A 14,861-nucleotide genomic window follows, 5' to 3' on the forward strand; every position below is an offset into this window, starting at 1 on the left:
ATTCTGTATTTAAATAATTGCATACATTTTTAGCATATTTAGATAGAGGGTTGAATATGGTTGAGGAAATTAAAATGAATTTTTAATCTTTGGATTATTTATTGTATTGTGTGTTATTATTTTTAAATTTAGAACTTAGGGTTATTAAAAATTAACGGGAATTAGAACTTCACATTTTTTGTACGTGCATCAGATCTATGTGTCAGTATATACCTACATTTTGCTTTACAGTTTTAATTTATAGGTAAGAAAATATACACATTAAAGTGATTATGAAATTAAAATTTCCAGATTCCTGCATATTTCACATATGATTACGGAACACTATTATTTGCTCGACTCCGTGATTTAGCACACCGCTTTACCATGGGCGTAGGTTCGATTCCTCGCAGGTTACAACATTTATATTCGTGAGCATGATTGTATGAATCGGTCTGGGTGTTTTCTATATATGTGTTTAAAAAAAAATTCTAAATATTTATATCAGTCATCTAGTGACCATTACACAAACTCTACGTGGCTTGGGACTAGATGCCTAGATGTAAATGTAAAAGTTTCTGTAGATGAGTCTATGAATGTTTGTTACATAAAATCTACTCAATAAAATATACTACACATATAAATCCTACACTAGATTTACACAAATGATAACCTTAATTTGTAAATAATTATGTACATTTTTAGGTCAAAATACGAGCACTAAATAATATTCACTTTTTACTTCATTCTTACAAAAAGAATTACTCACTTGTGACAAATTTTTTTGATACTCAAGTAAACTTCCTCACATAACCAATATATATGTAGCCCTGACGATTACACTGCAGACCAAATTTATGGTCCACCGTTAATTTGGACCGAGTTTTTCCATCGAACTCGTAAAACTCCCGTAGCGGCCGAGATATACGGCTGCCGAGCGCACATCTGATGGGCAATTACTATAGGACCCACAATTTTTATTGCATCCCGTTTTTTGGCACGCAAGTACATTAATTGGTTTATTGAGCGATAGAATACGTTCTATGCTTGCCTGGTAAATTGTTGAGTAGTTCCATATTTTGTTTTATTAAAAGTAGAGGCAAACTTGGATCTTATAATTGGACCGATAATTATAATACTACTAGCTGTACCCGCGGTTCCACCCGCGTGTTCTATTAAGCACATTGATTTCAGAAGAAAAATCCATCACATTTAAAATAATTAATCATGTTGCTAAGTAACTGTTTATATGTAACGTGCAATCGGAACGAGATTAAATTATATTTACTGCTATATATCTGTAATCTACTGAATATCTCCATCAATTTCAATTTAACGATTATGTGTTATTCTGATGCATAAGTTATATTACTGTAAAGTTTCATCAAAATACGATCAGTAGTTTTTGCGTGAATGAGTAACAAATATCCATACTCACAAACTTTCGCGTTTATAATATTACTAGCAACTCGCCCCGGCTTCGCCTGAGTGTACACGTATTGTACATATAAACCTTCCACTAGAATCACTCTATCTATTAAAAAACCTCTTCAAAATTGTAATATCGGTATTAGGCAACTAACAGTTATATTTAGATACATACTGTGACTAGATACATAATATACATAGAAATTTCTGCATATATTATGTATCTACTCAGAAAAAGATGTATCTATTTATTTATATCAGTTGTCTAGTATTTAGCTTGGGACTAGATGGCGCTGTGTAAACCGCCAGGGTTATCATCTTATATATAAAATTCTCGTGTCACAATGTCAGTTACCATACTCCTCCCAAACGGCTTGACCGATTTTTATGAAGTTTTATATGCGTTGTCGGTAAGTCTGAGAATCGGCTACTACTATCTTCGCAACCGTAAGTGATAAGGGTTGTCCACCCCTAACATTTATTTTTTGGACAATTTTTGCTTACTTTGTTTATTTTATTTATGATGTGGCATTTTAATAGCGATTTTAATTTACATGGCAAAACAATATTTGCGGGGTCAGCTAGTAATATATAATATGTACATAGAATATTAAAAAAGATATATATCTATGTATTTATATCAGTTGTCTAGTACTAATAACAGAAGTTTGCCTAACTTGGGTCTAAATGACGCTGTGTAAGTTCTCCGTAGAGCATCGTATAGTTATGTGATTATTATCATTACTCGACCGATTTTTATGAAATTTTATATGCATATTCAATAGGTCTGAGAATCAGCTACTATCTATTTTTCATACCCCTAAGTGATAAGGGCTGTCCACCCCTAACATTTTATTTTTATTTTTTGGGAAAAAAAAATTATTTATAATTTTTTATTGTGTCATTAAAAATACATACAACCCTAAATTTTCACCCTTCTATCACCAACCCCTATTTTTTATAGCGTTACTAATTTATATGGCAAAACAACATTTGCCGGGACAGTTATTACATAAATTGACGACTTCATATAAAGTCTAAGTTACTTATTGGTATCATTATTAACTATCTGAAATATTCAGTACTTGAACCGTGTTGCTTTATCTGTAGGAATCCATCAGCACAGTAAATTGATCCATTACCGCCCTGGCGAAAACGGTGCGTTAAATGCAAATATAAAAGGAGGGTAATGGCTTACGGATCACGCTTCACTGAAAGCACCAATTAGTCGTATTTTACTGCGACTGGAACCAAGGAAATGTTTACCTTAAAACTATTTGCTTAGTACTCAAATTTACACGTCGGTATGTTTACAATTAGTAAGTGCAATATAGGTGTCATTAAAATTTCTACGGTATGCTGTGAGAAGTTAGAGTTTATTTTTGAATGTGGTTTTGAATGTTCTTACTGGGAACGACGTTGTGAATGCCAAATCTTTCGAGATTCTGTTAATATGTACCTACATATTTATTTTTCTCCTTAATATCATTCAACCCAAGTCCAGGCTGGGTATATGGCTATATATAATTCGAGTTTTTAAGGGCATTCAAGCCATGAGGAATACCATAAGGTATATCTAAGTAAATAATTAACTAAAAGTGTATTTCTATATCTATTTCAATATATAAGACAGAAGTCTTAAATAATAAAAATTTTGGAAGATCTATAAAATTAATCTAATCAAAATATCTTTATTCATATAGATCTGTTGCAGCTTCCTATAATATGTCTAATCTACCGTCAATTCGGAGTGCTTTCGAACTGAGAAGAACTGACAAGAAATATATTTTATTATATGATATACTTTCAATACAGAAATTTTTGCATCGACTTTATCATAGGTATATTATTTATTTGTATTAAATTTATATAGAATAGAAAATCATTTATTCAAATAAACTTACATTGAAGTACTCTTGAATAGTAATCATCTTTTTTTTAATCTACCGCTCATTTGGAAAGCTGTCTCATCAAGAAGATCGAACAATAATTTGCGTCTTGCTCTTTTAAATAATTTTATTGCTATTTTACATTTTTAAACTATAGTGTGTGAATACAAACTATTAACTTGTACTAATTCAATTAAATACTTAAATAGAGAACATACTAAATATATAACCAACTGGTTGAGTAATTGAATAAGAGTAAATCAGTCGCAGTGATTAGAACAGACTAGTCCCTACAAGCAGCACTCAAATTCAAAGTAAAAAAAAAAAATACAAATTCAAAGTCCCTACAAGCAGCCCTCGTTGACGAATATGACGGATTGACCCTACAGTGCTGCTTGTATGTCGTTGACGAGTATGACGGATTTTTGAAATTTAATTAATTTTACACTAATTTTAAAGTAGGTACAATTACTGTTATTAACAAATAATTCAGCATTGTATTGACTAATGTTTTCGAAGTACAAATATCTAGTAAAGTTCTAACATAGCATCTAGAATCGCAATCTTGTGTTTGATTTCAGTATTTCCGTGCGTGTTTACTTATTGTTTACACAAGAAACGCTACGTAATGTTGTTTGATTAAGGAAGACTGACTAAGCACAACAATACACATGTTTGAGATCTTAATAACTCTATTCCCTTTCCAGCTGTATAAAGAAAATCACGGCGTTTAATTGGATGTCATGAATTTGTTGTTTTTTATATCTAACTAACGACCGTCCCGTCTTCGCACACGTGTATTTAACATGACTAAAAATTATACATCTAAACAAATTATATCTGACTAATTTAATAAATGCGAAAGTTTGTGAGTATAGATGCATGTTTGTTACTCTTTCACGCAAAAACTACTGAACGGATTTTGATTAAACTTTACAGTAACATAGCTTATATATCAGAATAGCATATAGGGTATAATTTAAAAAGATATTATGTAAATTGGGCGATACATAATGATAAGTGTGATATAGAAGAAGTCGCGCGGGTTAGCTAGTATACCAACCCTAATAATTACAAATAATTAAGGCCAGTAAGAGAAACTAGTTATTATGTACTAAGTACTGCATAAACTGTGTCACCCCTACTTCCATTTTACAATTGTTATCTAAATATATATAACTTAAAGGTTACTGACATAGTGATCTATCAACGCACAGCCCAAACCACTGGACGGATCGGGCTGACATTTGGCATGCAGGTAGATGTTATGACGTAGGCATCCGCTAAGAAAGGATTTTGATTAATTCTACTCCCGAGGGATTAAAATAGGGGATGAAACTTTGTCAATTTTAAACCGATCGAGCTGAGACTTTGCATGCATAAAGCTACTATGACGTAGGCATCCCCTAAGAAAGGATTTTGATAAATTCCACCCCTAACGGGACAAATTAACGCGAGCGAAGCCGCGGGCAAAAGCTAGTTTAGTATGTAAGATCAATATTTTAGTGTACATTTTGTCAGTTCACTCTCATCTGTTAATACCAGCATACATTGTCGCAACTGACAACATCGTATAAATATCTTGCAACAAAAACTAATTTGTTTTTATTTTTTTATACCATAAGGGACAAACGAGCAGCTCACTGATGGTAAGTGATTACCGCCGCCCATGAGCACCCGCAACACCAGGGGAATTGCAAGTGCGTTGTCGGCCTTTTAAGAAGAAATAACCTCTTTTGAAGGTTTCAATATCGTATCGGTTCGGAAATATTACTGGAAGGTGAATCCACAATGTGCTTGTATGTGAAAAGTTTCTGTAAAATGGACTGTGAAAGACCGTCATTTATAAAGATCATCAGGACGATGCTGTAGTTTCTGGCGGATAGTGCGATCGTGAAATTCGGCAGCTGGTATTAACCCGAATTCCTCAAAACTCTCCATGATATTGTCTTCCCGCCTAATAATGATGATTGATTCAAAAACACCATCAATGACATTGCTGTTTTTGCAAATTGGTTAAAATATGTAATACTATTCTTGTTCATATAATACTGGAACTCAAAGACACGTCTAACCCAATATTATACAAACAAAACAATTTTCTTAACCCTTTTACCATTAGGATGGGTTTTGCGTCCACATAACATTATTTACATTCCCAACGAGCACAATAAATTATTCAATGTCCGATAAGGTGACCATGAGAAAATACTAATAAAAAACCACGGCGTCACTTATATTCAGGGTGAATGCAGAATGCAGAATTTTTTTTTAATTATGCTTTAAAACTACTTTAAATCAATAAAAAAAATACACACACTATCATTAAATACACGAATGATAACAAAACGTCATTGCCAATTAATGTCAAATCATCGAATCGAGGTTGTTCTCTGTTGTTATCAAAGTAATCTATTATATATATAATATTCAAACTTATAATTTAAATTAATTATGGTCGAATTTCGACTGCTGGGTGACTACTAGTTTTATAAAGTTCCATAAAAACATAATATAAAAATAATAATAACTCTGGACAATCTGCACAGCGCCATCTAGAGCCACGCTAAGCTAATATAATTAAGCAACTGATTTAAATACTTAAATACTTTTTTTAATACATACATAATACACTTAGAAAACAGCAAAACCAATACAAACAATCATATATTTGAATACAAATGTTTGCACCTTGTAAGGAATCGAAACCGCGACTTTCGGAAGTAAGACGGTGTACTAAGCTGCTAGACCACCGAGCACTAAACAGTATGTTTTGGCAGCTTTAGGTGAAAGATTTATTTTTAAATCGATCATATGAATATCTTAATCGTATTATCAAAACAAATACGTATGGACACAAAAAGCTAGTTTTTTTTATCTATACATATAAATAAAATTGAAGTGTCTGTTTGTAATATTGAAATAACCGTTTTTTACTACATGCATATGAATATAAATACGGTACATACACCAAAATAATATTTGGCTGTCTGTCTGTCTATTTGTTCCGGCTAATCTCTGAAATGGCTGGACCGATTTTGACGGAACTTTTTTTGGCAGATAGCTAATGTAATAAGAAGTAACTTAGGCTACTTTTATTTTAGAAAAATCAAGTTAAATTCCACACGGACGAAGTCGCGGAAATAGCTAGTATTCATAATATATGTATACGAAATTCTGTTACCAGTTTTTGTGCTCGCACTTCCATTATTTCTATTCATAACAATGACCGTTCAAAAGGGAAACGATTTCACGAAAAAAAAAGGATAGGAAAGGGTAAAACAAAGGAAAAATTTAATACTCCCAAATCTTTATATATTTTCTGTAAACAAATCTAGACAGTATCCGTGACGAAAAATATTCCATTCACACAGATACCCGGTGATGTAGGTGCAAGGTACAAGCGGTTATGTGTGAACAATAGTTATATTAATATGTGAAGAAAAAACTTATTGGTGACGAAGAATATTCCATTCACACAAATACCCGGTGATATAGGTGCAAGGTACAAGCGGTTATGTGTGAACGATAGTTATATTAATATGTGAAGAAAAAACTTATTGGTGACGAAGAATATTCCATTCACACAAATACCCGGTGATATAGGTGCAAGGTACAAGCGGTTATGTGTGAACGATAGTTATATTAATATGTGAAGAAAAAACTTATTGATGACGAAAAATATTCCAATCACACAAATACCCGGTAATATAGGTGCAAGGTAGAAGCGGTTGAACAATAGTTATATTAATAGGTGAAGCAATAACTTTTACGAAAATTGCACGGACAATTGTGTATGAAATTTCGCACACTTATATTTTATATAGAGAATTAATGCAGAATGCTAATATTTTTTTTTAATTATGCTTACGAACTACTTTAAATCAATAAAAAAAAATACACACATTATCATTAAATACACGAATGATAACAAAACGTCATTGCCAAATAATGTCAAATCATCGAATCGAGGTTGTTCTCTGTTGTTATCAAAGTAATCTATTATATATATAATATTCGAACATATAATTTAAATTAATTATGGTCGTATGTCGACTGCTGGGTGACTACTAGTTTTATAAATAAGTATAAGGGTTGTATAAAGATTCTGGTAGATTAAAATAAAGATAGAGAGACGAACTTCTTATCATTCCATGGGTTCCCCTTGCGGGTGCCGATCAAGATCGGGTTTCTGCTCCGAGAATTTCCCTCTCTGTCAAGACAGAGAAAGAAATTCGGAGCAGTTACCGACTTGTGACTCGGATGCAGTTTTCAGGGGTTTTGCCGACGTACAACACTCACCTTCAGCGTGTTTCTCTTCTGTCCAGCCAAATCTGGAATGAGCTTGAGAACGTGTATCTAAAGCTACACTAGCTTTAGATACACGTTCTAGTATAAAACTTAGTGCCGTATATAGACGGGCGTATATACATAGAAAATTATATGTTATTTTGCTGAATTACATTTCACTACATAAGAGATTAATATTATTTAGTTTAATTCTTATAATAATTGTAGGTACCTATGCGAAGCCAGGATTAGATTAGAGTAAGAGTTTCAGTTAGGCTTTTTTGAAATTGTGGACCATTTCGAGTGTCGCATATAGTTTCAGTGACGAAACTGAAGAGTAGCCTAAACTTTTAAAATTATTTATTTGAAAAACACTAGGTTTAATAATAGAATAAAGAAAGCATTATTTATTAATTTGAATAAGTCTACAGGAAATCATAGAATGAGATAAATTGACTATAATAATATAATAACTTTGGACAATCCACACGATGACATCTAGTCACAAGCTAAGTAGACCTTATGTTATGGTTAGGTACAAGAGAAATAATAGAAATACATAAATACATTTTTGTAAATACAAAAAAACAAATAGAAAACATCTAAAGAAATAGAAACAATCATATTCATAAATAAATGTTTGCAGCGTGCGAGGAATCGAACCGGAGACCGGAGGTTTTCTGACCGCAACGGGTCTAGTTGAAAACCTCATGCTCATTCTTGTACTCTTCTTGTGATGAGACAGCTTTCCGAATGAGCGGTAGACTGAAAAAAAATTTGACGACTATCTTGACCAGATCGTCGGTCCACCTTGCTGGAGGCCTTCCCACGCTGCGTCTTCCGGTCCGTGGTCGCCACTCGAGGACTTTATTTCCCCAGCGGCCATCTGTCCTACGAGCTATGTGCCCTGCCCATTGCCACTTCAGTGTCGTAATGGAGTGACGAATTTAAATCGACTGCAAACAAACATATATCATACATACTCAACACACTATCAACCACATTGAAAAAAAACCAACTTTCCGTATAAAATGGCTAGCCATTTTATATTACACATTGTTAAAGTTGTAATTAAAAACAAGTAATTGAATGTTTTAACTTTAACCTCATTTCAACTACGAGCGGATGTTAAGTGTTCAATTATGTAGTATGTAAAGTGCACATCGATCGCTATATTCCTGAGTTATATTGTACACTAGCTTTTGCCCGCGGCTTCGCTCGCATTAATTTATCCCCTTAGGGGTGAAATTTATCAAAATCCTTTCTTAGGTGATGCCTACGTCATAGTAGATTTATGCATGCAAAGTCTCAGCCCGATCAGTTTAAAATTGACAAAGTTTCATCCCCTATTTTATCCCCTTGAGGGTAGAATTAATCAAAATCCTTTCATAGCGGATGCCTACGTTATAACATCTACCTGCATGCCAAATTTCAACCCGATCTGTCGAGTGGTTTGGGCTGTGCGTTGATAGATCACTATGTCAGTACCTTTGAGTTATATATATATATAAATATATGAAAGACGTACATAAATGTATAGGTATCACTTAACAGACATTATTTCATTTATTTTCGCTACTATTAGCATGTGTGAGATCACACAATGACATATTGAGTATTTAGTTTTAGTTTGGTTTCCGGAAACCTAACTATTATTAATAAGCGTTACGACTTTATATATATTATGTATCTCTATATTATATATTTGTGAAAGAATACGAGTAGAGAAAGCTGCGACACGTCCAGTAGCGGTGGTCAGGTTTCCGCACTGAATATTTGTGGTACCACACATGCTAATGGTAGCTAAGAACTAAATAACATACGTCTATGAAGTAGTAGCTATATATATACAATATATAATATATTATCCGTAATTTCGTTTGCATCAACTTTCATCCCATAATTCTCCTCCTGTAAATTATCTTTTTAAATAAAAGAGCCATCCTCGTAATACACTTACAGTCTACCTGTGGGCGATAAAGGAAACCAGGAAGTTGTAGGATATATATATATTGTATATGTTAATATTATAAAGAAACACTACAAACTAGGGCCAGGAAGGGAAACCGAAAAAGAACAATAGATAGTAGTGACAATTTAGAAGATAATTTTGGTATTCGAAATATAAAACATAAAATAGTTATAACCAAATAAGGGCCTGTATTCCACATATTGCCCACCCCGTTAGGCTCGATACTAACAATAAATCATGGAACACAGGCATATAAAAAAAGTAGCAAAAATATTTACACACTTACATAGTTTAACAAGTTTGCGTACAGGACGCCTAAGCATCCCCCCAGCTGTTGCTACGTCCGCTACGCGAACTATTTCATCGCGTCCTGGATATACGGCGACTACACGGCCTTTGGGCCACACTCCACGAGCCATGTTTCCATCAGCAATCAGCACAATGTCACCAACAGCTAAATTTGTATATCGCTGCTGAGAGTTCCGCGTTGTACGTGGCGCTAGCTTTGGTACATACTCTTTCAGCCATCTTGACCAAAAATGGTCAGCTAGTCGTACAGCTTTACGCCAGTGCGATCTGCCAAGTAACACTCCGTCATCTAATGTGGTGGCGCCGGGAAGACCAGATGAGTGCCCAAGGAGGAAGTGATTCGGCGTGAGGGCAGGTCCCTCTCCTGCTTCGACCGATATGTGAGTTAATGGGCGCGAATTGATGACGTGTTCTATCTCTGCTAAGAACGTGATAAGAGTTTCTTCTTTAAAGGATTTACTCTTGACAACCGCTGCAAGAGCTCTTTTAACAGACTGAACTAGCCTTTCCCAACAACCGCCCATGAATGAAGAGAGGGGGGGAATAAAGTTCCATTCTATACCACGAGATATCGCGTAATCTGCCACCTCTGCATGATTCATGGCTGTCCACATCGTTCTTATCTCTCGACTAGCTCCAACAAATGCCGTGCCGTTATCAGAAAAGATCTTGCTTGGTACTCCGCGGCGTGACGTGAAACGTCTAAGTGCCATAATAGCAGCATCTGCACTCAAATTGCCAACAATTTCCAGATGTATTGCTCTGACGGAGAGACAGGTAAATAGCGCAACATATCGCTTTTCGCGTCTCCTTCCGATTGTTACCTCCATAGGTCCGAAATAGTCAAGGCCGGTGTTCAGAAACGGACGTTGATGGTGTTCTAGTCTGCATACCGGTAAATCTCCTTCAGGTGGAATCGAGATTGAAGCCTTTTTTATGCGGCATGCTTGACATCTAGCAGCAATTGAGCGAACAGTTGGTCGTAAATGAAGAATCCAATACCTCTGTCTCAATTCGTTCACAACCGTCTCATTATATCCATGACAAGCCCAGATGTGGTAATACTGGACCAGCAAGTGAACAATTTCGTTACGTCCATCTAAAATAGGAGGACACTTAACTTCGTCGCAGAGATCTGGCGTAGCTGATATCCTTCCATCAAGGTGTAGTAGTCCATCCGAACCAAGCTTTATCGAGAGATTTCCAATTCTACTGGATTTAGGAAGTGGCTCATCACGATGTAAAGCTGCAATTTCGAGACTAAAAGACTCCGCCTGGCTTTGCCGTAATAAATGGAGCTCTGCTGACTTCATGTCTTTAAAAAGAAGCGGACGTAGTGTACCCCTATTAGTAAAACGACATCTATTATTAGAAAATACATTATTTGACTTATTTTCTATAAGTAGGCGTAGAAATTGGTGAGCTCTGGCTGTGGCTCGTAAGAGTCGCAGCCAGTTGCTAAAGTTTTTAGAATTTGGAATAATATTAAAATAGGGCCGAGAGTCTGCCAAAACTGTCTGATGACACTTCAGATCCTGGCCAGCGACGGGGTCAGCAGCGGGCTCTACTGGCCATTGCTCTTCAGTTGCCATCAAGAAGGACGGTCCGTTTAACCATCTATTAAGCTCGATTGAGCTTTTGGCACTTATGCAAGTGGCATCGTCTGCTACATTAAGCTCTGACGGTACCCAGCGCCATTCGCGTGGTAGTGTCGACTCAGAAATTTCTCCGACCCGATTCGCAACAAACGCTTTAAAGTTGCGTGCATCGCTTCTAATCCACGATAAAGCTACTCGCGAATCACACCAGAAATAACGTGCGTTGATCTTTTGTTTACAATCCCGAGTGATTGTGTCTGCTAAACGTACACCTAATAGAGCCGCCTGAAGCTCTAACCTAGCTATAGGCGTTGGTTCAAGAGAGCTGACTCGTGACTTACTCATGATAAAAGCAATTTTGATTGAACCATCGTGATATTTAAGTCGCCAGTACGCAACACATGCGTAAGCTTGATCGCTAGCATCAGAAAAAATATGTAGCTCACGACAGGATGGGTCAATATGGTCCGAATAGCATCGCGGGATCGTCAACGTCTTTATTGTTTCAAAACCACGATACCAATCCTGCCATTTGACACATTCACTCGGAGGCAGTGAGTCATCCCAACCAGTAACTAGTTTCCATGTTCGTTGAAATAAAATCTTTCCCTGCGTAATAAAGGGACATAAAAAACCTAAAGGATCGAAAATTCTCATTAAATCTTTCAAGACCTGACGTTTAGTTAAGTGAAGATCATGGGGCTGTTGAATATTTACATTAAAACTTAGATAATCACTTATCGGATTCCAAAATAAACCTAAAACTCTTATAGTAGCTTTATTTATATCAAGATTTACATGAGACTCATTATATTTACATAACTTACTAGGAACAAAACGTAAAGCCTCTGGTTTATTCGACGTCCATTCACGCATCTCAAAACCACACTTACTGTGAACATTTACAATATCCCTAGCAAGACAAGCGGCAGTGTCAACATCGTCTACACTACCCAGAAAATCGTCCATGTAATGATCTTCAATGATAGCTTTCGCTGCTTCAGGAAACAGCTTCTCGTAATCTCTAGCATTTTTATTTTTAACATAAATGGCGGTGAAAGGAGACGAAGCTGCACCAAAAATAAGAGACGACATCCTAAACTCACGAACCTGCCCGTCCGGTCCATCTGGTCGCCACAAGTAGCGTTGACAGTTGCGATCGGCTTCACGAATTTTAATTTGAGGAAACATTTCTCTAATATCTCCTGTCAAAGCTACTTGTCCCTCTCTAAATCTTATGAGGATACCTACCAATGACTGAAGTAAGTCTGGACCTGGCAATAGTAACGAGTTTAAACTAACACCGCTGCTCTTAGCAGATGCGTCGTGAACAATTCTCAACTTGCCCGGTTTATTGGGATTTGTCACACCGAAATGTGGCAAATACCAAAGCCTAGAATTTGAGAGAATACCGTCATCAACCACACATTCCTCAGCATATCCTTTTTCAACGTAAGCCTCAATATTTTGTTTGTACAATAATTGATAATTAGGATCCCGTTTGAATCCTTTGTTTAAACCATTCAACCTAGACAGGGCGTGATGATAACTATTGGGCATAACTACTGAATCCTCACGCCAAGGTAAACCAACCTCAAATCGACCATTTGGAAGACGTGTTATTGTATTTTCCATAATACGAATGGCTCTCGACTCAGAAGCGGTATAAGGCTCGTGTAATTTTAAACCGATAGAATCTAACTTATAGTAATCCCTAATTAAAATATCAAGGTCGTTGTCTACCTCAGAAAATACACAATGATTAATGAATTGAACAGGCGTAGTAATCTTGTATGATAATCCGTATAGTACCCACCCCAGAGGCGTGTGAGTGGCTACCGGCTGGGAACGAGTACCTATACGATTCTCTCTAGCAATCAGTAAATGCCAGTCGCTCAACCCTATGAGAACTTTTGGCTTAGCATTAGAATACGAGAGAACGTCGACAAGATCATGCAAATGTTCTAAAACTAACTCACTAGTGTCAACCGATTGTGATGCTAACTTTAAATTAGGTACAGTACGGGCTTTCTTAATGGTATGAATCTCCGAGCTGTGTTTACCCTTAATATTAAAATCTACTAAGCTGGTGGTGACATTACGTGTACCAACTACAGTCGTAATGTTCATACTCTCTTCCGTACCACTGAGACCTAACTGCTTCGCTAAGTCAACGTCGATCATTGAGACCGAAGACCCATCATCTAAAAGTGCAAAGGTTTCAATATTGGAAATCGGACCATACAAAATAACAGGTAAAATTTTCAAAAGTATCCGATCTTTTTGCATTTGTTTATTTGAAAAAGAAATTATATTATTACTACTAGTACTCGGAACTATTTTATCAGAAGAAAAATTCAGATTATCATTCTGACAAATGACAGCATCAATATTTGTATTATGTGAAAACGAATTTTCCGATTTATTTTCAACATGTAAAAATTTATGATGATTTTGATTACAAATATCGCACTGTTTAGCTCTACAAAATTTCCAGCTGTGCTTACCTTTTTTCAGGCATCTCGGGCAGAGTTTTTCTTTCTTTACACAACTGAGACGGTCATCAACTGAGAGTGCTATGAATTTAAAACAAGTCTTAATGCTATGTGGGCCAGAACAAAATGCACAAGAAATCAGTTTGGATAAATTATTATTTATTTGAAGGGGCACAGACGCAGTGGTAGTATATGCCCATGTTTGCCTTGAGGGTGCATTCCGGTACGAAGCCTGCACACAATCCGTGCGCGGGGCCGCAGACATGGATGTCGCCCTCGTCCTCTCCGCATGAGACGTGATGTTAACTGCCTCACACGGCAGTCCAAAGCGTGCTTGTTTACTAGCCTCCTGCAATAAAAATTCAGCAAGCAACTCGAGTTGTGGTTGACCGGGTGTGTAGTGAATTGTGGCAAAATCACACCACTTACTGTATAATAAAGGTGTTAATTTGGAAATGACATTATGTAATAATTCCGGTGAATAAATGTATTCTCGTTGACATAATAAATTCATTACTTCTACACAGCTTTTTACTTTTGTAGATAGAATAAAAATATCACTAGGGTTTCTACCAAGTTTAGGGATAGCTTTAATTGCTGCTATCTCTGATAGAACAATCTGCTCAGGTCGAGCAAAACGAAGCTCGAGGACTTGTAGTACATCCTCAGGACATGAAGAGGTAAGTAAAAGTACTGACACTGCTTCTCGAGCTACACCGCGTAATGAGTTACGCAGCCTGGCCATATTTTCGGCAGGCGTATAGGACGATTTCGTATCGTCATATATTTTTTTGTATAGTAGCCACTCATTCACGTTACCACTGAATGTGGTAAGGTCTACGGGTGAAGGCCTACTATTTTTATTAGCTAGAGTAAAAATGGCATCTGCCAAGTGGGACAG

General features: G+C 36.0%; 1 protein-coding gene across 1 annotated transcript; it reads right to left on the reverse strand.

Moving 5' to 3' along the window:
• Window positions 1-7,443: 7,443 nt before the first annotated feature.
• Window positions 7,444-13,649, reverse strand: LOC131844582 (uncharacterized). The gene is made up of 3 exons (XM_059193495.1): window positions 9,845-13,649; window positions 7,599-7,630; window positions 7,444-7,509 (listed from the first exon to the last, which is right to left on the reverse strand). The coding sequence occupies exons 1-3, from the start codon at window positions 13,647-13,649 to the stop codon at window positions 7,444-7,446; spliced, it is 3,903 nt and encodes a 1,300-aa protein (XP_059049478.1).
• Window positions 13,650-14,861: the final 1,212 nt, after the last annotated feature.

Source organism: Achroia grisella, unplaced genomic scaffold (assembly GCF_030625045.1).
Source record: "Achroia grisella isolate CSIRO2021 unplaced genomic scaffold, CSIRO_AGI_Agris_v1 utg402, whole genome shotgun sequence".
In the NCBI taxonomy this organism is placed as follows: domain Eukaryota; kingdom Metazoa; phylum Arthropoda; class Insecta; order Lepidoptera; family Pyralidae; genus Achroia; species Achroia grisella.

Bases quoted from the DNA above. Each gene is read 5' to 3' on its own strand.
- LOC131844582 (XM_059193495.1), bottom strand. From the start codon at position 13,649: ATGATCGACGTTGACTTAGCGAAGCAGTTAGGTCTCAGTGGTACGGAA. The intron at 7,631-9,844 runs GTAAGTGTGTAA...AGCTCATTCCAG, and splicing joins ACGCAAACTTGTTAAACTAT to ATTTGGCTGGACAGAAGAGA. The intron at 7,510-7,598 runs GTGAGTGTTGTA...CTGTCTTGACAG, and splicing joins AGAAGAGAAACACGCTGAAG to AGAGGGAAATTCTCGGAGCA.